Raw genomic sequence first — 27,940 nt, 5'->3', positions numbered from 1 at the left:
GTCGACTGATGTGGACATCCAGACCGGTGAACCGGTGAGGACGGGCGCCACGTCCTCCTCCTGCAGCGTCCCACTGCCGGCTGCAGAGCTTTGATCAGCACGAACAGATTTGTGATGTTTGGTGTTGTGTCACAGCAGTGTTGTCTCACTTTTCACAAGAGCAACCGGTGGAAAGAAAAGGAGCAAAGTTTTCCGTCACGTTTCAGCTCTTTATTTTAGAATTTCCTCTTTTTCAGCACTTAGAAACTTTCCCGTTATTCCAGTCTGACCGTAAGCTGTTTATAAAGCTTCTCTAAATATCATTAAATATCGTTTAATCATTTAAAAGCTTCAGGAAGCAGACTGAGAAAGAAGAACATTTTACACATTAAATCTTTTTTTTTTTAAATAACACAAATAATTTAGCTCACAATAAACTGAATTTAAAAAAAATAAATAAAACACACATTCCACTTATCTATTTCCGAAAAGCTGCCATGCTTTATACATCCTCCTCAGCTTTTTGAGGTTGGGCTTCTGGAGTTCCTGCAGGGAGAGGAATGAACAGTCACCATCGGGTCTGGTTTTGCGGTGAAGTTCAGAGACGCTGCGAGGTTCTGCTACCGTCTGGTCCCGGTCCAGGTGGAGGACGTCGACCAGCGGAGCGATGGACGGCCGGCCGTGGGCGCACTGGAACGGCAGCTGGCACGAGGACAGGGACGAGATCAAGCTGTGGCACTCGTCTTTACTGAGGGGGCTGTTGAACTTAACGGCGCCTGTGAGCAGAGCGAGGACTTCAAACTCGACACTCGTGAAAACAGAAACTCCCGGGGATAAAGAGGAGCGGTCAGTCTTTACCGTGACACGCCAGCGAGGCGAGCACCTTCAGAACGGTGAGCGGGAGAGTTCCTCTGACTCGACCGGTGGAGCGCAGTAACTGAAAGAAGCATTTATACGTTCATGAAAATAATAACACTGAGGAAAAGTAGAAGTTCGTTAGAAAAAAAGGGTTCTGTCTCACCTCTATCTGCTCTTGAATATACTCCTGAAGTCAATAAAGCAAAGCAGTAAGCATCCCGTCTTCAGTTAGAGGCAGTAAACAGTCTGTTCAACGGGTCTCACCTCGACGATGGTCTTGATGACGGACGTTCTGCCCCGCTTCAGCTCGTTGTGCTCTTTCTCCGTGAAGCACAGCGGGACCTTCGCCACCAACACTTGAGGGTCTGCGGCCTGCGGGAAAGTCACTTCCAGACCTAAACTCCGCAAATGTGACTGACGCGACCTGGAGGGAGGAGAGAGGAGCGTCAGCCAGAACCACTCTGGATCCTAACGATGGAAACGCCAGGAGGGAAACGCCAGGAGGGAAACGCTGCGCGCTCTGACTTTAAAGGGTTCAAGAGAGAGCTGCCAACATTTATCTCCAGCTGTGTTTGAATATAATAAAACAGTTTCATGTAAAGGAAACATTAAAAGCTATTAAATATGCAATAATGTAAAACTACAAGCTTCTGTGTAGCACATATGAAATCACATCATCTTTACTATTAGTTGAGCTAATAGCAAGAGTCAAGAAGACGTCTGCATGCACTGGGAAAAACACAATCTGAACACAATAAGTGGTGTAGATGGGGACGTTGTCTGGGGACGCTTGAGACGAGGCGTCACAGAGGCAGATCTTCTCCCGGAACGTTCGGATTTATTCTCCAGCAGAAGCAAAGACAAGCAGATTGTTTCAATACCACAACCATAACTTTCTGGTCTGAAACTGGCCGTTGTGCTGACACCGGTCCTCACAGACTCCTTTCTACACTCTGAAACTTGCTTATTTGCTATTAAGGCTCCTCTCGTGTGGAAATGCTGACTGGAATTTTCCGATGCACAATAGACAACACAACGCACGTCTCTGAATTGAGGTTTTATGGGTTTAATCATGGCCTGGCAGGTAATCTGGATAACGCCATTAATATAACCTACCATGACAAGAATGCTGGAGGCTGCATCGCTGCATCCACTCTTTTGTCATTTTTATTGCCGCCATCCTTAACCTCACTGCCAAGTCTGCTGCCTGATGTCTCTGCTCTGCTGCTGAGCAGAAAATGTGAGATTGAACCCAAAACGGTTCAACTCCAGGGCGAGGAAACACATCCCAAGCGTCTCCACTAGGGGTGTCCTCAAATATTCGACGATTCGATGATTCGTTCGAAGAGGCCTGATTCGACTGCCAATCATACAGTCAAAGCATCGCAAAATGTGGTTATGAAACGAGGACCATTCCATTACAGCTGTATGGGGGTGCCGAATGACTGATTTTACATAGAATTGCTTGTTTTTTTTCCAAATAAACATGATTTAAATCCTATTTGTTATACATGTTAGCCTATCAAATACACTGTGGATAAATGTACTTGTACTTTTATTCAATATTGTATCTATTTAGTGTTTGTGAATGAACCGCCATGGTGAGTGGCACAATCCGATTTTGCGCAGAGCTCCGTCACAGAGCAGCATCTCGGTGGTGATTTGGCTGAACTTTGAAACTTCAGACCAAGTCAAAGATGATCCAAAAAAAGTCAAATGCAAGTTGTGTCCTTTCATATCACTTCACAACAACATGGCTTTCCACCTTAAACGGGTAAGTAGCCAGATAATTGGGCTAATAAAAGACGGTTCTGTTAATCAATTCTCATTTTTAATGCTGACTTTTATTTCGTTTAATTGTAATATTTTAGGTTATTATTATATTATTATTTTTATTTATCTAAAAGGCTAATTCTATTTAATTTAGTGTTTGTTTTTGCATGATTGTTGCCCTGCGAAACGGACCTGACACAGTGCAATTAAGCTTATTTCATTTAATTTGATCAGATAATGTGAGAAATTGTTTAGCCAAAAAATTTGAGCTTATTGGCAGAGATTATAGATACAAATAAATAACATGCTTTAGCCCGTTTGTTAGAAGAGGGTTTGGTTCTGGTCATCTGAACTTCAAATATATATATATATATATATATATATATATATATAAATATATATACACATACATATTAAAGGTATAATACAGGATTTTGATTTCCGGGTGGATCACCTAAATAATTGGTGGGTCCGTTTGTCAATCATTCTGACGAGCTGGTTTTGTAAGGCGGTTCCACCTGCTTGCGCATTCAGAGTGTTTATGTAACCGGTGAGCTTCTGAGCTAGTACTTACCGATGGCGAGTCTGACATAATGAAACTGTAACTGTTTCGGAAAACATGCTTTATGTATGAGCCAGGCCGATCGCAGAAACTGTAAACAGAGCCGTGCACGTCCGGAGAAGAGGAGATCGCGTTCGCACGCTTCCGCGTTTCCTGGGAGAAGCAGGAGAGCCGGGCGGATGGTCTGGCGCATGCGCGTTGTTCAAAAAGTGAGTAACAGATGTTTGGCTTCGTCTTTTCGAGAAAATCCTGTATTAGATCCTGTATCCTATATTAGTGCAATCAGGGCCGGCTGTAGGCATAGGCGCCCCTACGCTCCGTGTGAGCACCGCTCTGTGCTGCTGCTCCGACGCCCCGTGTAGGTACGCTCCGCATCACACCCCCCCCCCCGCCAAAGAAGATGATAGGTTCGACTATTAGTCGATTATTGGCAGGATCGGACGAATCCGATTCGAAATTCTTAGACGGGGACACCTCTAGTCTCCACAGAGATAATCTAGAGCAACTGAAACCTGCAGGAAACCGTTCGCCATCAGTTTCCCTTTGTTTCAAAATACTGAGCTCTGACCTACAGAGCTTTTGAGTTTTCTTGAGTTGGACTGGATTTTTCCAATGACTTACCGTAAATGTTTGGCTATCTTGTGGTCTCTTTAGAGTTGAGCAATTTCAATTGATTTTATTTTAAAAGGCCGTCATGATGAGCTGAGGTAACCCCTGTGAGCGTGCTTTCTAAATAAAGACGGGAGTCTTTCCCCCAAAAATCAATTAAGACAATTTTCTGTAAATGGAAGCACGCTCTCTCAGTGGATTTAATATCTGCACCTTCTGCTTCAATAACATAAAAATCAATGTCTGAGATGAGTTTGTTTTCTTCTGCTACTCTGGTTTTTGTGCATTAGGTGAATTGGTGTCTGTTAATTACCCGTAGGTGTGAATGTGTGTTCATTTCAATGATTAGGAGTTAGTGGAGTCGATCTGAGCGACTGGTAGGAAGACGGCACACCTGAGCAGCCTCAGCTCCTCTTCTGTCACGCTGATCTGCAGAGGCGGTAAAATGTTTGACGAGCACAGACGCCTCTCCCCGGCGACGTCTGGGTCGTCCTCATAGGAATCTGCGACATCAAACACAGTAATAATCACTGGATCACGTCCAGGCCGTGTTCATTTAATTAATATTATTCACAATTATTTACCGGCGACTAAACTTTCCAGTCGGACTCTCTCATGTGCAGCGTGTTGATCCACCAGCACCAGCAGGTTTCCTTGGATTTCAGTAGAAAGACAAAGACGTGAAACACTGCAGCTGCTCAGTGAACCACAGTGACGATAAAGTCCTGATGATTATACCTTCAGCTTCAGTGTGCGCCAGTTTCTTCTCTTCACTTGTATCGATGAGGCACGCGAGGAACTTTTTATCCACTTGATTAATAACCTGTCACAAAAAAAAAAAAAAACACATCACAGTTTTAAATCATGCCGTTCAGATCTGTTGAGAAGCTGAAAGAAGAAGAAAAAAAAAGGCAAAAGGATATATTTACCTTCATTGAGTGAATCATGGCCTTAGAAAAGCGGTATGGAAACAGGATGTTGTGGATCTTTACGACCAGGCCATCAGCTTGCCCGCTGGAAATATCAACGCCGACCTGTCGTCATGGCGATGATAATAAATCAGCATTAAAGACATAAAAAGGGAAGTGGTTTTATTTCCGACCCGGGGCAACACAGACTTAAATCTCCGTCTCGATGGCATCATGTTAAGGACCTGCAGCAGATCATAGGCGTCTCCTTTTAGTAAAATGTTAACATTATACCGTTCTCTCAGTTAGGACTGTAAAAGCCTCAATATATTTGAATTTAGTTCTGATCAGGATTATATCAGTGAATGCTGAAGAAAGAGCTGCCTGAAGCCTGATATGGAGTTAGATATACGTATATTTAGACAGCGATCAGCCACGGCATTATAACCAGCTTCCTAATGCTTCATGCTGAAACGTCCTAATCCATTTCACTAAAACAACAGTCCTGACATGTGGAGACAAGGCCTCCGGACCTCTCAGGTAGGGATAGACCAATGTGGATTTTTTAGGGCTGATGCCGATTTTTTTCCATCACCCTTAGCCGATGGCCGATTATGGACTGCCGATTTTCTTGAGCCAATATTTGGGGCCGATACTGCTTTTGCTTCCTCAGTTTACATCAAAAAATGACACGATAAATATTGCAGGTCTCAAGCTTAAAATAAATTGAACAGTAAAAAATCCTAACAGATTTGTTCAACTTTACGCAACATACTATAAATGAACAAAAAGTGTTTGGTGCTTTTAATTATTCAAATAATGCCTATAAAATAAAATAAGAGAAAACAAATATTTAGGCATCATTAAAACGAAAACGAAATCCGCGAATCCATGCGCGTATTGGCCAATGCCGATACAAGTAAAAAACTCAAATATTGGCCTGCTTTATTGGCCGGCTAAAGCATCGCTCCATCCTTAGTTTTAATGTTGTAGTTCATGGTTTTATCGCTGTAGTTAAAGCTGGTGTCCGGAGTTTCCGTTCGTTTCTAATGTACGTATCATTTTTTAACAGAGCTTAAATGTGTCAGTCTGGTTCGATACTATAATATAATATTAGCATAAAGCAATATAAAAATGTATTTATGAGCTCCGCCTTAGACCCCCATGTTATCCGAAAAAGCGCCGGTCAGCTTCAGCCAATAGAGTACAAGCTTCCGCTTTGTCATGCTGTCAATCAACAGAGCACGTGCACTCGCCCAGGCAGAGATGCGTTAGCTATGTAGCAGCCGCCCCGCTTACCTCGGATATATCCACTGTCTGCTGAACATCCACCGTAAACAGATAAACATGGAGGATGTCTTGGGGACTCCGAGGCTCTCATTTTCACCCGATGGATGATGCGTGCACAATTAAAGGGGCGTGGCTTGGTCGCTCATGAAAGCAGAGGGAGGGCGGAGCCTCGAGACGTTGGATTAAAAAAAACTCTCATTCTTTCAAAACTCCAGACACGGGCTTTAATGGTTGTGATGCTGTAGTTAGTGATTTTAATGCTGTAGTTAGCGGTTTTAATGTTACGTTAGTGTAATTACATGCGAGTTACAGCTTAATTACAAGCATTTTAAAGTGCAATTACATGCATGTTAGTGTAATTTTAGGCATTTTAAAGTGTAATTGCATGCGAGTTACAGTGTAATCACATGCGTTAGTGTAAATATGCGTGTTATAGTGTAATTCCATTAGTTTTAAAGCGTAATTACAAGCGTGTTACAGCGTAATGACGTGCGTATTAAAACGTAATGACATGCGAGTTACAGTGCAATAACATTGTTTTAAAGTGTAATTACATGTGTTACAGCATAATGACATGCACGTTTCAGTGTAATTACGTGTTTTAAAGCGTAACAACATGCGTGTTAGTGAAAATACATGCACGTTAAAGTGTAATTACATGCATTTTAAGGCATAACAACATGCGTGTTTCGCTGTAATGACATGCGTGTTACAGCATAATGACGTGTGTTACAGCCTAATGGCATGCGTTTTAAATTGTAATTTCATGCGTGGTACGTTTCATTACGTGTGTTTTAAAGTGTGTGTGCGCGTATCGGCCGATGCCAACACAAGTAAAAAAACCTCAATTATCGGCCCGATCTGTCGGTCTATCCTTACTCTCAGGCTCTGGAAGCTGTGAAGTGAAGCCTTGATTTGACCACATGCAGAAAATGGTCTCACTCAGTTCCACTTCCTTATAAATGTTTTTCACAGTTCGACTTTGAAGACAAAGAGCCTGATTCACTATGATCACAAATGAATACGCTTACATGAACAGATTACATTTTTTGGTTTGTGGGTAATCCACTTCAAACAACAGAGTAATTGACAGCAGACAGGCTGCAAAGGAGAACACTGAAATGTGGTTGTTGAGTTTGTAAGCGCTCACGTCTGTCATGGAAAGACTGGGTGGAGAAGCGAGTGCCTGCAGGCACAAAATACAAATTGTTGACATGGAGTCGGACATGTTGATGGGAGAAATAAACAAATTAATGAGTTACAGCAAAAAAGAAAATTGCAGTCGGGCTAAAGAAACAGATTATGGAAGCTCATTTGTCACAAAGTCAACACTGTGTGGAAAAATAAGAACAACAAGGAAATGGAAAAACAAAAAAAAAAGGATTTATCTTATAATAAAACCTCTGTAATAAAAACTTTTAGAGGGGCAGATGAAGAAATATCTCACTGTGCAAAAACAGCAGCCATGTCTGCTCGAGCTCATTTGTTCTCTGTTTTTAATAACAAAGCTGTTTTTGTTTTCAACAAAATTTGTGACAAACTTCGCAAATGTAATGTGGGCTACGAGCATAAAGTCCGTGCAGTATTTTGCACATTTTAGTAGAAATTCCCCATTCTGAATGGATAGCTGGTGTTTTCTGCCCATCAGTGAGTCGTCATCCATCAGTTGTTTCATGTGCTCAGACACGAAATGTCATATTTGTGAACACATGTAAATCAGTAAATGTTGGATATTCATAAATTAACAGAGACAATAAAATAGAATAAAGTGTTAAATTGTTTACCATTGGAGGATGTACAAACACTGGATTCGTCCATTTCGAGTACAACGAGGACAGTGAATTGGAGCCATCCCCGCCGACGTCTGTAAAGACACACAGCACTGCATGTCAGCTCAGCTCACTCCTGTGTGTTCAGTCCTTACAGTCGACCATCTGACATGTCTGAGCGGTACCTCTACAGTCTGGCCCTGCACTAATCACCCTCTCTGGTCTGGATTTAGGCAGGAAAGGCAACACTAGGTCCGCCTGAAATGGGTAACACCTGTATTCCATCCCTACAGTTCAAGACACAGGAAAAGCAATGAGTGCTGACAATCTCAAAATGTGTGCTTTTGTTTTCTTTTTTGTTAAATCCAGCACAGTGAAAAGTATTTCTTTTGATCTGATTCTGGTTCCATAACTGTGTGTATTGACTCACCAGTTTCGGATATGACACAAACTGCCATATTTGAGACGTCAGAAGTACAGCGCACGTCCGCTTCGTCCATCGCCGGCTCCTCGTATCTGCTGAGGCCGGTCACTCTGTTCACATAAACCGTCTTTCCAACAGCTGTGTCATAGTGAGGCATCCAGCCACTCGCTGCTGCTGCCTCCTCCTCCTCCTCCTCATGCTGAGGGTTTGTAACCAAACCCGACACTGGATCAGGATTCAGCACAAGATCAGAGGGATTCTCGTCTTTGTCACGATCTTGGATCGGATCATCATCATCCTTGCAACCGCTAACATCTTCACAAACTGTCTTGGACACTTGTGCTGATACTTCAGACACACCAGTCTGCTGTTTCAAATTGTGGAGTTTAGATGCTAAAGACGCTTTGCCTTTATTTCGTGGCGATCCTGGTTTTAACTTGGTGAAAGCCGAAAGGGTCGGTGGGCTCCGGGAGCTGCTGTGTAACTCTGAAAAATCCTCCAGACGCTGATCTTCTGGACAAACACTGTCACGATTCAACACAGAGTTTTCCGTTTGGGTTTTTGGGAATGGCAGTTTCAACTCATCAGGTTTAACAAACATTCTTCTGAACTTGTCCAGAGATCCAGAATGATCACAGGTTGACAATTTCCGACAGGAAACAATTCTGGGAGCCTTGGCGGGAACAGCAGCCATGGAGTCTCTGTACAGCGTCAGAGAGGATGGGCCTCTGACTGCTTCAAGAGAGATTTTTCGTTTCGACGCAGACAGATTTTCAGCAGGCGTCTTGCTTTGCCATTCATCCAGAACCTGTAGGCTCTCATGGACGTAAGGCTCAGACACACGGATCTTTTTAGGACATAATGAAATCTGTTCATGAGTTTCCAGACTTTTACTTGTAGATGTTTGCTCACAGTTAATCAAATCAGACTGAGTTTGTTGAATGAGGCTGTGTGTTGACTTTTCACCGCTGGCTGAGGCTTCACAGTTTGACTGTGTCTCTTTTTCTCTTAAAGCTGCACCATGTATTTCAGTCGACTGAAGTAAAACTTCAGCCTCCTCTCCAGTTTCACTGACTGTCACTGCCTCCTCTTCATTCTCGTCATGATGAGACGCAGCCTCCGGTGTGGCAGAATCACACTGAGGCTCGTCGCTGCATTGTTCACTGTTCAATATTTCAGTGTTTTCAATCTTCTGTTCTACTTCTTCACTCTCATCCGCACTGCTCTCCATGCAGTCAATGCTTTGTGATCGACAGTCATCTGTGCGCCTTCGATGAACAGACTCAGATGCCAGTTTTGTTGCAACGCTACAATTCATAGTGGGGATATCAGTAAACCCTTGGGCATCCTGAACACTCTCCTTCTCTTGTTCTGATCTCTCAGAGCCAAACACTGTGGGAGAAATACCCTCCAAGTCATCTTGGGAAACCTCAGCCACCAAGTTCTCCTTTCTCATGAAAGCTTTGACTGCCTCTTCTATACACAGTAAAACTCCATCCCAGTCTCTGAACTCTATTAACGTTTTGGCTGGCTCCAGACAGATGTCATACTCTGAATAAGAGCACTTGATATTGACGATATAGACACCATACACCTCCTGGCTTCGTTTGACCTTCGGACTCCTGACGACGGCCGGTTCCTCTGGATTCTCCTGTTTGGAGTGTGAACTGCTCAGTCTGCGCAGGAGAGCATTCAGCAGCTTGTGGATCCGTGTTTTCAGCAGCAGTCTTTCGTTCACATAGAGGAACTGTAAGCTGTTGTTGTAGTGGCCCTCGACACCAAGGTGTCCCGTGACTTCAAACTGTTTGTGAGTGTAGCTGACCTCCCGCAGTTTGTGCGCTCTCCCCAGGCCGTGGATCTGCACAAACCTGTGATAGGTGTCTCTGGCTTTGGGGAGCTGCACCGTCATGACTTCGGTGCAGTCATTCTTCATGGTGAAGGACACAGAGGGATGCATCAGGGACACGGCCTCCACCCTGTGTCTGATCCTCTCCCCCTCCAGGACAGCGTCCATCCTCCTCCTCCGGACTGGCATGTTATGGAAGAAGTTACAAACGGTGACAGTTGTCCCTGCAGAGGGTCTCGTAGTCTCTGCTTCGAACACGTCCACGCCCTTGCCCTCCTTGAACAGCTTCACGTGTGTTTTCACGGATGACCTGCTCCGGGACGAGATCTCCACGAGAGTAGCCAAGGAGACCACGCTCGCCAGGGCTTCCCCTCTGAACCCATACCACCTCAGGTCGTCCAGGTCTTGCAGAGAGCTGCATTTGCTCGTGTGATATCTGTTCCCCACGCGCTCCATGTCCTCGGCGCTCATCCCGGCTCCGTTGTCGATGACCTGCACCTTGAACGCCTCCATGTCCACCCGGACCCCCACGCAGGTCGACCCGGCATCGATGCTGTTCAGGACCAGCTCCTCCACGCACTGCTGAAGGGAGGGGATGGCTACGCCGGACCGGAGCCTGCCCTGGACCTCTGCGGGCAAACACCTGATCATGGCGCCGGTTAATTTAAATCCCTCGGCATGATTCATTCGTGTTTTACCCCCAAAGTCACTAAAAGACCCCCACAAACGGTCGTTGCTCGGTAAACAACATCCATCACGATGGAGCAGGCTAGCTTCCCTTAAGTTTTCACAAACATTTCTTCACAAGAGGAGTTAAAATTTCTGTCTTACAGTCTATTGAGAGAAATGCTGGGAACTTTCTCTCACGCCTTGAATCGGTTGTTTACGGTCAACGTGTGAAACGACAAGAGAAACCTTCATGATGCTAACACAAAGAAGCTGACAGCGCCACCTTCCGGTCTGACTGACCTGGTGTTGCGTTCAAGGGAGCTCGTAAAATCCAACAGCCGCCTCGTGGCGACTGGCTACATGACATATTTGGATCAATGTGACCAGTTTCAAGATGTACTCTTCACATGGTGTGTTACATAAAGGTTTTCAGGCACTGTATTTCATCAGAAATGTGTTGCATTTAAAGAGTGAAAAATTACATTATGAGCCATTTGTGTTCAATAAAAAAAAAGCACATTGATTTCATGGAAATATGTTACTTCCATTTCTTCAAAGTTCACATGTGCTCTTCCAAGATTTTTTTATATTTTCCCAAAACCCACAAAAAGCAGTTGTGTTAATTAAAAATGAAACGTGTGTCTCTACGATTCTTTTTTGGGACCATTGGTCAGCTTTTAGCAGTTAAACACAGAAGAAAATCAACTGTATTTACATCTTCTCATTTTAGTGACAGACCATAAACAATTTTTTGATGAAGCACAGTCTCAGTGTTTCATTTAAACTGGATCACACCTTGTGTTTTGGGCTAAAGCTATGAAATTCATGAGTGAGATCTCCTGTAGACTCTTTCATGGCTTCCACTTTCGCGAGGCGCAGCAGTGGACTATGTTGAGTAAATCCTCTCCGACGTGTCACAAGAATGTGGCTTCTCATCTGTGTGAGTTCTCATCTTTTTTCCAGAGTACTCCTCATTGAAACTTCTAAACTTCCAAGTCAAAGTGCTGTTCAATGCAGTAGTGATTAGCACTCTCACCTCAACATGAGGAAAAACTCAGCTGGAGGCCTTGGAAGGAGTTTGCATGTTCTTCCACTCCGTACAGATCTTTGTATATGAAGGTCACGTAAAAAAATGTGTGTTTTAATGTTGAAGCTATCAATACTGAAGTGCACTGGCTTGTGGATCTACATTTTGAAGCTACATCTCAGGAGAGAGCAACTTTAAATGAGCAGTTTTGGTTTTGATTAAAATGCATCCGATTGAGTGAAAGGAAGGAAAGGATAAGCCTTTATTTCTCCCACAATGAGGGAATTTTAATTGTTGCAGCATCAAATAGATGACAATAAAAAGCCCAAGACCGAGCTGGCCAGCTTAGAAATTGTTTATCATTATTATTTTTTGTGTGTCTGGACTGGTATACAATACGCAGTACACAGTAATGCATATCTTGATAAAACTGTACATGTTCCTTAGTTTAAAGCATCGTGAGTGATGACAGTGAGGTGATTTTGTTTGAAATGCTTCTTCAAATAGACGACTGGTAATTGTCACATACTTGTCCCCAGAATCTGCACAGCTTGTCAAACAGGGCAAATAAAGCAGGTGAAACAATATTTTGATCAGTGTTTTGTCATTCTTTTGACTCAGCAAAAAACATTATCTTACTTTTTATAAAAAGAGCTCCGTTCTGAATAGAGATTGGAAAGCAATGCTTTTAGATGTGGTATCTCCATCACTGCAGTCATTAGAGTTAATTTTCAGCCTGTTAGCTCACTTAAGTAATGCAGCATCACCCATCGATTACCACTAAACCAATAGTATGAACCATGATCTTCACCTCATGTTTGGATTCGTATATACAGGCCAGAGGTTATTTTGCCTACCTTTACATGTTTCGGCTGCAAAGCTGCAGCCTTCCTCAGAAGTGTCACGTGATGTTGTCTGGTCGGCTGATTTATACAGGTTTTGGCGCCAGCTTCCTACTGGGTGCAGTAGGACGACATATAAATATAAGTATAAATCAGCCAACCAGACAACATCACGTGACACTTCTGAGGAAGGCTGCAGCTTTGCAGCCGAAACATGTAAAGGTAGGCAAAATAACCTCTGGCCTGTATATACGAATCCAAACATGAATACAAAAAAAGGCCTAATGAACCTTATCGGACTACATGATCTTCACCTTTAAGTTGCTGTCATTAGAATAAAAAATCAAAATGAACCAATGAAGGAGTGTTACATTTATTAATGTAATTACAGAGCCTGTGGATGTTAAGAGAACCATCAACAGTACACATCTCTTTCAATTATTTTAGGTGTTACAATCCCATCAATATGTATATATAAAAAAAAAAAACCTAAATAAATAAAGCCATTCTTCCAAGATAATATTACAGGCACAACCATGATAGTAATCTATTTGACTATTTTAAATGAAGAATGCTCTAGGTTGTCAATGGTCTTCTCGCTGGTGAATTCTGCCTTGATGATGTGTGAATTGGGGCTGCCGGTGGTTTTCAGCCACTCCTGCATTTCCTTCACTTTGCTGCGGGGGCCTTGCAGTTGGCCCTGAACTGTTCCTGCTGCTGTGTTCTGCACCCAGCCCACCAGACCCAGCTTCTTCGCTTCTGTCTGCAAAACAGAAAGAGCTGATGGAAAAAAAAAAAAAAAACCCTCTATGCTGCTGATCTCATTTTAAAGACTTCACACCAAATCAACATGAGCTATTGGCCACTTTTATGGTCATAGTTTCATGGTTATATTTAGCTAGTCAAGCTGGGCTCAAACTTTAACTCACCTGAGTATACTTCCGAAAAAATACACCTTGCACTCTGCCATAAACCTCATAATCGACAGAGATCAGGTCTTCAGAGGACATGGTGGAGCTGCAGAGGAGAGAGAGGAGGTTTGGGTGAATTCAGGAGATCGCAGGCGACCTCTGCCATGCTAACACACGTGACGGAAACACGAGAAGTTAGAGCGCTTCATAACGCTGCTAGTGAAGCTCTGATGGTGTCGAGATTCTCTTAAAAAAATATAGCTCACGTGGATGTAGCTCAGAATCGATGAAGCACGCAGTCCGCTCAGAAAGATCTCGATTCAAAACATACGGGACCCCACTTCCGGATATGACGTCCCACGGACCAATCAGAAAACACCAGGGACGGCCGGTTGCCAGGCAACAGATGTAAACTGTGGAAGGGAGGCACGTCATGTATTCAGCGGTATTTTGTCAGTGAATATAAAAACACACGAAAACGGATCTGTTTTTTGTGTATTTAGATATTTTATCTCTAATACTTGACGTCCAGGTGAGTAGAAAGCTGCTAATATTCCTAAAAGTTCCCGAATGAATTCATTACTGATATTTGCGTGATGACTGACGTAAAGAAAGATAAATTAACAAAACTCGATAACTGAAGGCAATTTATCATTATCATAACTCTGAAACGTGGTCCAAGCAAATTAAAAAAGAAAAAGTCATGAGGATGATTTAAAACAGCGCATTGTTGTTCAGCCATTCTACCACTCATTAAGCCACATTTTATCCGTGACACAGCACAGATAAAGTATATTAATATTGTGTTCTCTATAATATAAAAAAAATATGATTTTTTTTTTTTACAAGTACACTTCAGTTTGAGGACAGCTTCACATATGACCTCAGACAACCCCATATTTTCTGTTGCGTTGCATCCTGTCTTGTTACACTTGTGTATAAACATCTAAAAGTGTGAAGTTTTGTTAGAGAAATGTCTTACTATTGGGTTTTAGCTGTTTAACCGTGGATTTCTTGCTACAGCTTGTCCATTAGGAATGCTGCAAATGATTCTTTTTGGTGGAATAATGGAATGCCTGGACTGAAGTCATTCGAGTTCAGCCCTAATAAATTGTCTACTTCTTCAATATTCTCTTAAATAATGTTGGCCTGACTCTTGGCTCCAGGATTTCTGCAATCTCAGTATGTTTTCTTATAAAGTTGTCCTTTTATATGGAACTGATTCAGATGTAATGTCACAAGCTTCTATTTCAGTGTGCACACTTTGGTGACACCTGTGATCCAGTCCAATGGGAGTAATTTCTATCACTGTATTTTATTTTACCCTGTTTGTTGCACAGGTAAAATAAAGAGAGAGCAGCTGCCATGATGAGCACATATACAAGAAGAAGACACGGTCCTCAGGAGCAGCAAAAAGTTGGAGAAAGCCTTTCTCAGCGGGGCGTTGTGCCAGTCAGCAGAGAGGCTGCCGAGGATCATCCATTTCCTGTCAAGCCCGTCAGCTACAGGGGATCTCTCCAGGAACAAACTCAGTTTCATACATCACATTTTGAAAGATTGTCAATTTCTCCACAGCCAGAAGATCTTGGATATCTACATTCAAACGAAGACTCACACAGGATTCCCAGTGAGGAGCTGGAGCTGGACAGAGTGATACATGTCAGGAAGCTCGTGCTGGAGGAGAATCTCTGTCGAGTCATAGAAAAAATAAGACAAAACCTCCAGATGGATGAGGAGGAGAGAGGAGAGAGGAGACAGGAAATGCAGCGCAGGGACGTTCAACAATCCTGGAGGAAAAAAGATCAGAAGACAGAACGATTCAGAACGAGGAATGACAAACCAGAGACCGGACGGGGAGATTCAGGAATGCTTCGTGAAGAAGTGTATGGAGAGCAAAGGAAATCCAGATGGCAGAATGTGAAAGAACAGACCAGAAGAAAAGGAGCTGATGAAATGGACGAAGACGTGTGGGGGAAGACCTTCAAGAAAAGTCACATCAAGACCTCTAAGGGTGAAACAAATCAGGCAGCTGAAGTGAAATACAAGGAACGAGTGAAGAGGGAAATGAACATTTCAGATCTGATTCACAACACTGAGCAGAAAGCTGCTCGTGGATCCAGAGGAGTGCAGTCTGGGAAATCTTGTCCTCCAGTGGTTTCGAAGGAACAGTTGGCAGACGGGAGCCTTGAGACTCTGCCCTGTAAAATCTGCAACAGGAAGTTCGTTCGGGAGAGACTGGAGAAGCACGTGAATATCTGTAAGAAGGTAAAGCAAGCTCGCCGTCCTGTCTACAACTCCTACGCTCACAGGACCAAAGGGTCCTCTGCAGAGGAGTTCTTCAAAACTCACACCAGAAGCAAGACTCCAGAGGTAAGATGGCACAATTATTTTCATCATTTAGGAGCTCAAGACCAAGAAATATCTCTATGACTGGGTTTTAATGACTTAACTCTTCAGTAACCGTTTCTTTGTGGATGTTTTCTCTCAGATCATAAAGAAAAAGTACCAAGGACAGAAGGAGACGAGAAATACCAGCGATCGAGCCCAGAGTCGACCTCCAGCTGCCATCGCACAGTCGAAAACATCCAAGAAGACACAACTTCAATCCAGGAATTGATGCTGTGCTGCCTGCACAAAACAAGTTACTGATTACTGGTACAATGACGTCTAAATTACTGCACATCTGTGAAAGATCAGGCTGAGATCGAAGGTCGTCGTGATAAAAGGTCGCTTTATTTATGGCTTGTAAGGAAAGCAACAACAGATCTGTGAGACAAGCGGAGTTTATACAACGGTTATGTCTCTGCAATATTAGAAAAACATTCTAAGGCACGTCTTTAAATGCTCAACACATTGTAAAAAAAAAAAAGACATCAAAATCAAAGGCAATAGCATCAAAATTGCATCAATTCTTTGAAGACTAGCTCAGGTTTCTTCTCTCATTAAGGCTGCAGATCACTGCATGACAATACCACCAGTGTTCCACTGTCCAGCTCACGAGACCACAAGCGGTTGGATGGAAATTAAATTCACACACAGACACACACGAAACAGAATATCACAGAACAGGCCAATCTCAAACCCAGAAGACCACAAACAAATCAGGTTACATGTTGCTTTCACAGATGAGGCACAAGGTGATGAAAACATTTCAGAAAGTACCAAAAAAAAGGACAAAAATGGTTAAAAAATAAAGTCACTCCTCAGGTCAGCTATACTTTAAAAACTCTAAGGAAATAGTTCAAGTGATCAGAAATGACAAAGTGACTGACGTGGGCTGCACTTAAAACGATAAACAGTAAAAGGAGGCAGGTAAGAAAAAAAAAACTTAAAAAAAATCAGTAGTTTCGTGTTTCACACTCAATATGGCAAGAAAAACAACATGCAGGCTTAACAAGCACACATATCTGCAAAAGATCATCACAATCAATACAGAAATATTTAGTCTGACACAAGATTTAACACTTCAGCACTGCCACGGTGGATCAGGATTGTCTCGTTTATCCCGTTGTTTTAAAAGTCCATCTTATTGTTTCCTTTATTTCATCCTGTTTGTTTGCAGGCGGTAAAGCCGTAGATGAACTAACTGCACTAACCTAATGAACCTTACGGCGTTTACATCCAAATGAAGTGAATTTTGCTTTTCAGGGTTAGCTTTTCTTGTTTAAAGATACTGACTGTCACATCGAGAGTGAAAACACCAATGTTTCCTTTTTCCCTGTTGTAGGACATTAGAATTTGTACTGATCTATTAATACATCTTTTATACGCATGTACAATGGCAGAAAGTGGACGGATGGGTGGGGATTTGTTTTTACCCTGTAAAACACTTTGTGCTGCATTTGTTGTACTAAAACTGCTATATAAATAAAGTTTGGTTGATTGATTGATCCCAGGGGTAGAGAACTAATTTTCCCCAAAGGGCCACATTAAAAAATTAGAAATACTATTGAGGGTTCAGACACATCTTGATTTTAAGTTTTGCTCAATATATATATATACTATCTTTAGACAGAATTTTTTTAAAATAAGTTTTAAGAGCTGCAGTTGCTCAGTGTCACTTTCTCCCATTCATTTCATTTTTTCTAAAATATAGTCTGTCAAACAGTATTTTTCATTAACCGCATTTTATTTTTTAAATACTAACTTTCTGAGGTAACGATTGCTAGCTCTGCCAGCCAAGGTGCGAGAATCAACCGATAATGTAAAGATAATGACCAATAGCATGAGAATTGTCTCCATTTCAGATGTAATAAAGTTAATAACCAGAGCTAAACGGCCGCATACGGCCCCCCAGGCCTCATAGGTCCAGGCCTGACCCAGACCTCCATCTGCTCCCTCTGGACTAAATGCTCAGACAATCACAGAGCAGCCAATTACCATCAATTCATTTTGGTCCCTTTAAAAGGCCATAAGATGCATTTCAATTCCGACTCTGTTCAAAGTGATTTAAATGGATGTAAAATCAAATTAAAGCTGAAAATTTGCACTTAAAGTACATCTTAAATGTTTCGTTTTAAATCCAAAGTGGTGGTGCAAAAAGCCAAAATGCTAAAAATTGTGTGACTATTCCAAAAATAAAAAAAAATCTTTTTGATAAATACGTAAGGTACAAGAGGTTATATCGTATACATATATATTTATGTATATTTGGCACTTTAGCTGTTTAAGAATATCAAATAATCTGAACACAATGTAAAGACTGACAGATGAAAGTTTTACTTTCACACTGGAAGATGAAGCCTTTCTGCTGACGTCCTGTAAAGCTGTGGATTCATCAGGAAAAGGTTTTTTTTTTTTCCCCCTCTCTTTGTATAAGTTGGTAAAGCTTACTTGGTATGTGACAAACGCTATATTTGAGGCAGTGTGGAGGAAACCCTCACGTCAAACGACACCACGTACATGAAGACCTGAACGCTCGCGCGCTGCCGCTCGACGCCCCGACGCCTCATGTTGAATCCAGCCAACATCTCAGTCTGAGGAGAAACTGGCGTGATCCCCGCCAGTGTCGTCCACTCTGACAGACACAACAAACTGTAATCAATCACTCTGCTAAACATCTAGACTGCCGCCACCGAGTGGGGTGAGGACGGCGTGTGCGCGGCACCGCTCGCCGAAGCCCCGCCTCCTGTCCAACCACTCTAAACTCAGCGCGCGCCGACAGTCGTTGACACTTCTCCCACAGCCGGGCCGACTGCCGGTCCGGTCTCACACGCTGGCCCCGGCAGAGCGCCCTCCGTGGTGTGCCAGTCCTCCGCCCCTCCTCCCTCCTCCTCCTCCTCCCCCGTCGGAGTGATGGTTCCCGTTCCTGTCGCATCCTGATTCCTGCAGCGCGGAGCGGCTGATGGCCGCCCAGAGCTTTTCGTTCTCCCTCTTCTGCTCGCTGACCTGAGGACAAATGGAAAACGCGTCACGCGCAGTGACCAGGCGGCACTCGGTCGAATGAATTCCTGTTTCTTTTGTAATAATTCACCTGCTTTTCAAGCATCTGGATCCTCAGGTCTTGCTGAGCGATCGTCTCCCGCAGCTGAAAAACAATCTCAGCTGTCAACGGAGAGCCTGGAACGTAGGCATCAGCTTTAGATTCGCAGCGTTAAGTTTCATACCTCGGCCACCTCTGAACTTGCCCTGCAGCAGGGGACAGATTCCCCCGTGAAGATGCCGGTCTCCTCCAGTCCATTGACTCGATCAAAGCTCATCCTTTTAGCCTGAAAAACCCACACGGCAAGCTGAAGCAGAAATATACTGGATGTCATTAACAGAGAGCGATTACAGCACAGCTACGTTTGACGGATTCTCTCTCCAGAATAAATTACCAACTTTTTTTTCTTTCCAAGGAATTAAAAGCTACTTTCACCACCTTTTGCAACAATGATCACATTAAGTTTAACAGCAGCAGCAGTGAGGCTCACCGATGGGCCTCTGCCTGCAGCTTTCAGCTCTTTCAGAGTGTCGTACGGTAAAGTGACTTTGTCAGAGAAGGAGGAGAGCTGGCCCGGCGGAGACGGGTCGGGGTCGTCCGGCATGGGGATGAACTCTGCGTCCTCCAGCTCCTGTTCCACGAAGACGGTCCAGGATTAGATTCACTCAGATGGAATGAATAAACGGAGAAGGGGACGTCCTGTGGGGGGTTTTCACGGCGACAAACCTTTCTCAGCCAGAGGGGACAGGAGCTGTCCCCCGTCCGGTTTGCCAGAGACATCATGGGGGTTTCCAGGAAGCAGTCCTCGGTGTTGACCTCCAGCGTGCCTCCCAGACCCCGGTCACGGCACTCCGTCTCCGAGCCGGGCTCCAGCTCCAGATCCACTGTGGAGGAGGAAGCTTCCTGTCCCAGTCCTGAAACACACACACACAACACACACACACGTTAACATCAGGGAGCCGCGGCTTCTCTAACATCCATCTGTGACCGAAGAAAAGGATGGATCAGTACCGATTGAGAGTCCGCTGCTGTTTGACCGGATGGTTTTGGAGTTCAGCACTTTTTCTGCAAAGGACAGATAACAGATTAATCAGGATGCTCTCGGTTCGCTCTCCCTTCATGGTTCCAGCGTCGGCGTCACGGCCGTGGCGGCTCACCCATGATGATGATGGTGTGCCAGCCGCAGCAGGACAGGTCGGGCACGTGATGGAGGGAGCCGAAGATGGGCCGCGGCATGGCGGGACACACCTCGGAGCCAAAGCCCTTATCGGCCGGCATTCCCAGCCTCCCGTTCCCTGCATTGCCCCACGCAAATATCTGATTATCTGCAAAAGGGGGAAAAGAAAAACGCATCATTAGAAATATGCAAAAGCCTGACATCCTTACTACATCATTGCTAGAGCTTCTGAATGATTTGTCACCTTCAGTCGCTGCGATGGTGAACCCGTCCCCACAGGACACTTGCTTCACTGGCTTCCCTCCAAACGGCCCCACCAGGACCTGGACACTCTGATGCTTCTTGAAGTCTTTCACGCCCAGCTGTCCGTACTTGTTGCAGCCAAACGTGATCAGACGGCCGCGTTCTGCAAAGCCGGAGACAAATGCATGGAAATACAACTCCCTGAAAATGAGTCAGCGCAAACAAATAAAGAGAAATCCTCCTTTCTGGTCGTACCGTCAATAGCAGCCGTGTGGTTCTTCCCTGGAGCGATGGTCTGAATCTTAAATCGCGCTAACTGCTTCACCAAGGTCAGCGTGGTGATGTACGGGATCCCCTGGTAGCCCTGGTGCAACAGAGATAAAACGGATAAAGCCTTACGGGAACAGCGCCGTCACCATGAACCTGTTGTTACAGGGCTTTGTTACAGGTCTCGGTACCTCTGGGTGGTTTTTGAGCCCAGAGATTCCCTGATTCAGCCCCAGCTTATTGAACTCATTGTTTCCACAGGCCAGCACTCTGCCCGTCTCGGTCAAAAGGAAGGTTCCATCTCCAGCGCAGGACACCGAAGAGATGCCGGCGCCTTTGGGAAGCTCCACCTGGTGGAAACAACAAGCAGGACGTTCAACAGACTGATGGTTGTTCCAGTTCAGTTGATTTGAGGAGCAATATGGACGAGTTTGGCTTGAAGAGTTGAAAAATATTCCAACAAAACATCAGTTCAATTAAATCCTGTGGTGAATACTTTTTGAATACAATTTTGAATTTTCACTCCAGGCAGAGCTTGAACCAAGATAACTTCAGGTCATTAACCTTTCTGAAATAAGGTATTTCAGATTTCCTGAGTCAGATAAAGAACTATTTGACCATAAACCTCCTGAATTAATGATTTTAAATCATGTTTCTTGGACTGACACCTGTTGTCAGACATTTCAGTGACACACTTCCTCTGTTGAGTAACCCTTGTATTCATGTTCCACTCTGCGTTTGGAGAAATGATGCTCTATGATCTATTTACATTTTCAGCCACATGTTAAAGTGCACACTGGTTCGCAATCAGATTTTAGCCTGCGAGGGTTTTTCAGTCAATATGGAAGAGAGCCTTACTTGCATCGGGGAAGAAAAGTCATCCTCACATTCCAGGCCAAGACGCCCTGCAGCAGGAATAAACAGCGATTAAAAAGAAATAAAAACAACAATCTGAGGAGCGTTTGTGAATGAGAGCACAAGTTCCAGCTGCTTCATTAAAAGGGAAATGGCTCCCTCTGCTGGCTATGAATCTAAAAGCAACAACTAGCTTGCTGCTCCTCACTAACGTCTGTTCACACGGCTGCATATGTACCATATTCCCCGCAGCCCCACGAGTAGATCTCGCCGTTCTGGGTCAGCACCACCACGTGGTTGTCTCCGCAGGAGACCTGGCGGACGGGCCGCTCCTCGAAAAACTCCAGGAGCACCGGCTCCAGGACCTCCATGCCCATCTCGCCCTCCACGCCGATGCAGCCGTAGTAGTCCGAGCCGAACATGTACATCTGGTCCTCGTCTGCGAACACAAGCGGATCGGCGGCGGGTTAGGTGGGGGCGGGGCTTCACAGACGCCCACTTCCCGTGCGGCTCCTCGCTCACCCGTGACGCAGGCCGTGAAGTCGGCCCCGCAGGCCACCTGCCGGATGGCCTTCCCCTGCAGCTTCTCCACCTTCTTGGGCTGCCGGTACGAGGACTGGTCTCCGTGGCCCAGCTGGCCCACCATCTTGGTCCCACCTTGGACATTCTGGGGGTCGAGAACGGTTATTATACGGCAATTCACCCAATACTTAGTAAAAACTACACTATTTCTTTCCAATAAATTGGATAATCAGATTCTGTGACTCTTACAGATCAAACCGTATTGAAGGAAGCATCACATCATGACTTCCCATGCCTTAAAATACTTTACATTGCTTTTTTTACATGTCTAAAATCACATTTTCTGATGACTACACAGCTCTGTCAGTATATTTCCAGTCTGTATGGAATATCAAATGTATGAGAGCATTAATCCTCACCGCCCAGGTGTACAGCTCCTTTTCCACCGTCACCACTGCAAAGTGACTCTCTCCAGCACACACATGCTGGGCGCTGCTGCCTCCCTTGAACGCGTCTATCTTCTGAGGGGTGAACTTCCCTCCGCCCCAGAAGTACACCTCCCTGGAGCGTGTGGTCACCACGGCCACCGGGGTCTCCGTCACCGTGCTCAGCCTGTTTCGGTAAAGAAGCCACGTCCTGGAACATCGCGTTCAGAGCCTGAGACGTGAAAACAACCAATGCCTACTTACTTTGGCTTCTTCATGGCTAAATTCAGCAAGGTGACTCGCTCTTCCAGCTCCCTGCGAGAGAAGAAAAGCGTTCAAGAAGAAATATCTAAGATTCTTTTGAGAATGAATTTACTGAAGAATAATTTCTCTTACTGTCGGCAGCAGGAGATAAACGGAAGCTCCAGGATGTGATCAGCTGTGGGCCTTTTTGCAGGATCCTGGAACACAATCGAAAACGAACTCAGGATTTAATGCAAGGAAGAAAACTGTAATGTCATAGCATCATCACTCCAGACCCCACAATAGGTCAGAAAGACCAAATACATGCTTCATGTTTGCTTCCTTCAGTCTGATGTTTACAACTGAAGTGCGAGTGCAAACTTTTCTCTTTGGTTTCCAGCTCTGATCTGTGCAAAAATGTGAAAAGCTCCGTCACGACATCAGCCATATTGATCTCCCTCGTATCGTCCCCACTTACTTGATCCAGACATTCGTACACCAGCTTGATCAGAGCGGATGAATAAACGTCGGCGTTCACCTCCATCGTCCAGTTGCCCTGGACTATTTTCACGCAGAGGTTCAGCGGGTTCTGTACAAACACAGACGACGACCTCAGCCTGCTGCCGTCCGTCCGATTCATTCACAAGTCGCCCTGATGGTGAGAAAATGAGCAAACCTACCGTGGCGTCGAATGTTCTGGTCAGCGTTAAGACTTCAGAAAGCACGCAGCCCATGGCCCAGATGTCCGATTTGAAGTTGTACTTTGCTCCCTGGCACAGTTCGGGCGACATGTAATACGGCGTTCCCACACACTGCAGCAACAAAGTGAAGAAAATTAAAGACTGTTTCACAAGAAAGGATTTAAATCCACGACTTTCTCACGATGTGGAGCGAGCGCTGACCACCAGTCTGCATATGTTTAACAACTGTAAAACTTCTGTCGTGCACCGATGCCGACACCAGCATCAGGTCGGCTCGCGCCCGTAAAAGATGCCCGACACAACGCAGCGAGTTTTATATAACGTCACAGAAGAATTTACTAATGTCAAATGGTCCAAACACGAACCACAAGAGTCAAAAGGTCGTTAAAATGTTGTTAGATTGGGGGAGAAACTCACAGTTTCAGCCATTGAAAACTCAGAGTCTAACTTCTTTGCCAGGCCGTAGTCGCCCAGCTTGATGAGGTCTGTCTTGGTCAGGAAAATGTTGAGCGTTTTAATGTCTCTGCAAGACAAAAAAAAAAGAAAAGAAGTTACAACAAATATTCAAAAATTGACCTTGTGGAGGTCAAAAACTTTTCAAATAATGTATAAAGCAAAGAATAACTTATTGCAGGGTAACATTCAGAAATTGTGTGAAAAAGAGAGAAGAGTGAAGTGGCATCTGAGAATTCATGGAGTGTGCGCGGCCTTGGAGAGTCTCTGCATTACTATCCTTGGAGTTAAACTACAGAACAAATTCTGAGTGGACAGAAATAAAAGAAATGTCAAACATAATTCAGTTTAAAAAGAAAAGACATAAAAAACGGATTCTTACAAGGCTCGGTATTCAATATGACTGTGAGGGTTTGTGTGCTTGTGGATAATGTTGCATTGATAAATACACTGCGGCTCCTTGAGAAATGTGGAATTACTGACGTTAGTTGTCAGAATCTAAAAACATTCTAAATGGTTGATGTTAAATTAACAAAATATTGCTATGAAGAGCATGATTACCTGTGTAAGATCCCGGCTTTGTGAATGTGGGCCACGGCAGAGGCGATCTGGTACAGGTACCAGACGACCACCTGAGCAGCAAACCGAGGTTAAAACACGGCAGAGGACTGAGAACTGAGCAGCAGGGTTACTGTCACAGCTTCTGAGGCTAAATCAACACGTTCTGTGTCTTTCTGTCAATGTTTGCACTATTTCACATCAATATATAAAAGTTAAGAGTGACATTCAATTTCCAAAGAACACAATTAAAATGATTTGATTATGGATATTTCCAAATCGGCAGTGTGAAGCCATAGCAGTGTCTGACATCGAACACCCACACACTGTTCACACGTTTAACTGGCGTAGAGTCTGCTGCGTGGAGAACTGACTGCACATCAGCTGGCTTAAGAGGCGACACTTTTGGCAGCAGCCATGTGATGGCAGTGTTGGAAGGCTGAAAACCGCTTCCAGGGACGTGGATTAATGGCTCGTACCTCCTCACTGAACAGCTTCCCCTTCTGCTGGAGGATTTTATCATACAGGTTCCCTCCTGTGAGGACAAAAACAGGCAAAAGTTATCCGAACGTTATCCGGATCAAACCGTGGGAGCAAAGCGGGGAACAGCTTCTCACCATTGCAGTACTCCAGCTCAATGAGCAGAGTGTTTTTGTCTATGAAATGATTGAAGTAGGCGATGATGTTCTTGTGCTCCAGGATGGAGAGGATGCTTATTTCGTTCATCACGTCTCTGCGCTCCTTCTCGGAGAGCGAGTTCAGGTCCACTTCCTTCCATACCACCAGAGAGTTGTCCTGCAAAGGCCAGAGGAGAGGTCTCATTCCATACGGTGCAGACTCAGGCCCAACTTACGTGACAAAGTTTCAAGTGGAAATGCATCGTTATGCATGTGGCATAGAGCACGTGCACGGTAGCAGATTTCTCCTCTCAAAGAGCAGAAACTCGCTCAAACCTACAAAACATGGTATGATGTCCTTAACAGAAATATACAACTCCAGAATCTTCTCTTGTTATACAGGGAAGGAGAAGGGGATTCAACCCTTTTGTTGACCAAATTTAGTCCACAAGCCGTATGTTTGACACCAGCGTGCCAGAGCGTGCACACTTCCAGTGAAAAACGAAGGAGCGCTGCATGGGAGAGTCGTTTGTCTTGTTCTCACTCAAGAATTTCTCACAGTCGTCGTGTGAGAAATAACAAGGATGTGACAACACAGCAACAGAGAGTGTCTCAGTAAGCACACACACACACACACACACACACACACACACACACACACACACACACTGTTTATGAAATAATTCACTTGGAACACACAGTCAGGTTAAGTCACTATGTTTGTACCAGGACAAACTAGACAAAGTGAGGACGGAGCTCAGTTCAGGACTGATCCCAGCTCACTACGATTCATTTCAACAGGTTACCAGACACAGAACAAACAGAGACACATAACTACAGGAAATAAGGGTCGCCGATTTATCTCACATGAATGAGTGTGGATTATGGTAGGAAAGTGGAGTATCCAGTAAGAAACAAAATGAAAACAAACAAATTCCACAAAGAAAGGATGCATGACCACCTCGTTACTGATACAGCCACTTTCACAATGCTAAAAATGTACTTAACTGCAAGTAAATAAAATACTCTTCTTACTTTTAATCTTTTGTTTTTATATACTAACAAATATCAGGACCAAAATATCTACAAACCACTTTTCTTCTGATGCAAAATACAGTGAAACATCTAAAAATGTCTCCTATAGCTGTTGTAATGAGCATGTTTTTACAAGCTTACTGACAGCAGTGAGGGAGCACGGTGTCAAGGCAGCATCACCGACATCTCAGCACAGGTCTCACTGTTATGTTGTGTCCAATGTGTCAAAAGAAAATTACTTCGAAATTTTATTAATTTGATTACGGGCTTGGTGGACCAGATTGGAGCCTCTGACAGGCCAATTTTGGCTCATGGGCCCTATGTTTGACACCTCAGCTTGAAACCAATGCATTTGTTGTTTGCTTAAACTACTGTAATTGATTGTTTTTTGACATTTCTTCTTGACTTCAGTGACTTGTTTTCTTATTGCAGACAGATATGGAGTAATGCTGAAATACTGAGGTGAAATCTGATCCATCAACATAATCTGGGGCAGTAGGTCTCCAGCTGATTGGTCTAATGCTGGGGTGTCAAACCTAAGGCCCAAGGGCCAAAACTGGCCCACCAAATAAATAGTAAAAAATATCCAAGAAACATTGATTACTTAATTGACTTTATGAAGAGCAGCTGACACAACAATAACACCTGAGCTGAGATACTTGCGATGCTGCAAGTGAGCTACCTTGTTGTGTTTGTAAACATCTGTAGAAGAGATTTCTTTTAATGACATTTCACTGTATTTTGCAACCAGGAGGTAGCATTAAAATTAGCTTTACGTTGATATTGTAGTAGTCAGTTTGGAAACTGGAAATTACAGATAATTAAATCACATACACTCTGTGCTACAACAAAGACAACTTGAAAGTTTAAATGTACAGGTTATTGTGGCATTATTGAGCCGCTTGTGTCGCCTGAACTAAAATGTTTTTGACACTACAGCTCTGATGTGTTTACAGAGTCGCTGCGCTTGTCGATACCGCGATAATCAATACATCGTGCAGATTCAGAAGTGATTTATGGATTTTGAAGTTGTTTACATGGTGCGATTTGCGTATTTTTGGAGTAATTAGGTACTTTTAATGCTTTCCTCGCAGTTGAGTGTAAAAGTTACCTCTGTCCTTCTGTAGAGAGTGGCTTCTCCGAACGCCCCCCTCCCCAGGATCCGGATCGGAATGTAATGCAGCTTCTCCTCTTCGCCAACATTAAACGTGCTCGCGGCGGAGCGCTCGCTGACCACCGACCCGCCGCCCAAATCCGAATTTAGCGAGTCGAAATGTCTCTCGTAGTCCTCCAGTGACATGTCTGTTTGAGGACTCGTTAGCCGCGGCCAGTGATGGAAATAACCCGACCAGGCCCGACCACGACTCTCTCAGAAAGTGTCCTACGGAGCCGCGTGCGTCCTGCACGCGGACGGGAAACACGGTCCAGACACGAGCGACCACCGAAAACCTCGAAACTTTACCTCATTCAAAGCGTCAGACATTTAAAACATCATGCAAACTACGCGCAACTCCTGTAGTTACGCTAAAGTAAAGCGCGTCGTTTTCAAAACGAATATGTTCAACAAACTTTTCTTTTAATTTTCAACATAAAAATCCTCCGCTTGCATATATATTGATAGATTTTTACTGTGAAAGGGAACGGAGCTCATTTCCGGCGTCTTTACCTGCCACAGCCATCGTAGCTTGACATGGCTAATGAGTTAGCAACATGAACACACAACACGACTTTAAGAGAGTCAAATCCTGATTTGTGGTGTGGTTTTAGCCACTATATGATTTCAGCTTGTCTGTTTGAGAAATATATGATTGGCAAGAGGTGTACGAGGCGAAAATACGCCGATTAATCTTCCATCCCTTTTTCTCTTTGACTTGGTGTTTTGGATGGACTGGTTTCCCTGTTAGTTGGTGACCGACCGCCTTTTTTCGTCTGTCGTCGCTGCTGGGATGCAGGAG

General features: G+C 44.1%; 3 protein-coding genes across 4 annotated transcripts; all 3 read right to left on the bottom strand.

The window, feature by feature from the left end:
* Positions 1-200: 200 nt before the first annotated feature.
* On the bottom strand, positions 201-10,893 carry mlh3 (mutL homolog 3 (E. coli)). 2 transcript variants are annotated; one of them, XM_030116507.1, is made up of 12 exons: positions 8,179-10,893; positions 7,934-8,035; positions 7,764-7,843; positions 4,711-4,815; positions 4,520-4,604; positions 4,366-4,434; positions 4,176-4,284; positions 1,102-1,261; positions 1,001-1,024; positions 838-916; positions 604-755; positions 201-525 (listed from the first exon to the last, which is right to left on the bottom strand). In XM_030116507.1, the coding sequence occupies exons 1-12, from the start codon at positions 10,703-10,705 to the stop codon at positions 454-456; spliced, it is 3,564 nt and encodes a 1,187-aa protein (XP_029972367.1). In that variant the 5' UTR covers positions 10,706-10,893; the 3' UTR covers positions 201-453. The 2 variants fall into 2 exon arrangements, with proteins under 2 accessions (XP_029972367.1, XP_029972368.1); XM_030116508.1 differs by lacking the exon at positions 7,934-8,035.
* A 1,426-nt stretch (positions 10,894-12,319) lies between these two features.
* acyp1 (acylphosphatase 1, erythrocyte (common) type) lies at positions 12,320-13,810 on the bottom strand. Its single transcript, XM_030117075.1, has 4 exons — positions 13,734-13,810; positions 13,486-13,573; positions 12,871-13,319; positions 12,320-12,525 (listed from the first exon to the last, which is right to left on the bottom strand). Exons 2-3 carry the CDS (start codon positions 13,564-13,566, stop codon positions 13,104-13,106), a joined length of 297 nt encoding a protein of 98 aa, XP_029972935.1. The 5' UTR covers positions 13,567-13,573; positions 13,734-13,810; the 3' UTR covers positions 12,320-12,525; positions 12,871-13,103.
* Positions 13,811-16,184: 2,374 nt separating this feature from the next.
* On the bottom strand, positions 16,185-27,520 carry nek9 (NIMA related kinase 9). The gene is made up of 23 exons (XM_030117295.1): positions 27,097-27,520; positions 24,951-25,128; positions 24,813-24,868; positions 24,337-24,407; positions 23,740-23,845; positions 23,302-23,433; positions 23,100-23,210; positions 22,775-22,839; positions 22,643-22,693; positions 22,373-22,565; positions 21,954-22,098; positions 21,670-21,870; positions 21,435-21,481; positions 20,768-20,926; positions 20,565-20,673; positions 20,311-20,472; positions 20,047-20,214; positions 19,901-19,954; positions 19,616-19,803; positions 19,380-19,520; positions 19,074-19,175; positions 18,941-18,994; positions 16,185-18,855 (listed from the first exon to the last, which is right to left on the bottom strand). The coding sequence occupies exons 1-23, from the start codon at positions 27,283-27,285 to the stop codon at positions 18,676-18,678; spliced, it is 2,862 nt and encodes a 953-aa protein (XP_029973155.1). The 5' UTR covers positions 27,286-27,520; the 3' UTR covers positions 16,185-18,675.
* Positions 27,521-27,940: the final 420 nt, after the last annotated feature.

This window comes from Salarias fasciatus, chromosome 19 (assembly GCF_902148845.1).
Source record: "Salarias fasciatus chromosome 19, fSalaFa1.1, whole genome shotgun sequence".
Classification (NCBI taxonomy): Eukaryota; Metazoa; Chordata; class Actinopteri; order Blenniiformes; family Blenniidae; genus Salarias; species Salarias fasciatus.
This window is presented reverse-complemented; position numbering and strand designations above follow the sequence as displayed.

Excerpts from the sequence above, each read along its gene's own strand:
- nek9 (XM_030117295.1), bottom strand. The coding sequence starts at position 27,285 with ATGTCACTGGAGGACTACGAGAGACATTTCGACTCGCTAAATTCGGAT. Across the intron at positions 22,694-22,774 it reads TTTATCTCCTGCTGCCGACA|GGAGCTGGAAGAGCGAGTCA; the intron begins GTAAGAGAAATT and ends CTTCTCTCGCAG. Across the intron at positions 22,566-22,642 it reads TTAGCCATGAAGAAGCCAAA|GCTGAGCACGGTGACGGAGA; the intron begins GTAAGTAGGCAT and ends TTACCGAAACAG.
- mlh3 (XM_030116507.1), bottom strand. The coding sequence starts at position 10,705 with ATGAATCATGCCGAGGGATTTAAATTAACCGGCGCCATGATCAGGTGT. Across the intron at positions 7,844-7,933 it reads TGCAGGGCCAGACTGTAGAG|ACGTCGGCGGGGATGGCTCC; the intron begins GTACCGCTCAGA and ends GTGTCTTTACAG. Across the intron at positions 1,262-4,175 it reads GAGGAGCTGAGGCTGCTCAG|GTCGCGTCAGTCACATTTGC; the intron begins GTGTGCCGTCTT and ends TCCTCCCTCCAG.
- acyp1 (XM_030117075.1), bottom strand. The coding sequence starts at position 13,566 with ATGTCCTCTGAAGACCTGATCTCTGTCGATTATGAGGTTTATGGCAGA. Across the intron at positions 13,320-13,485 it reads TTTTTCGGAAGTATACTCAG|ACAGAAGCGAAGAAGCTGGG; the intron begins GTGAGTTAAAGT and ends TCTGTTTTGCAG.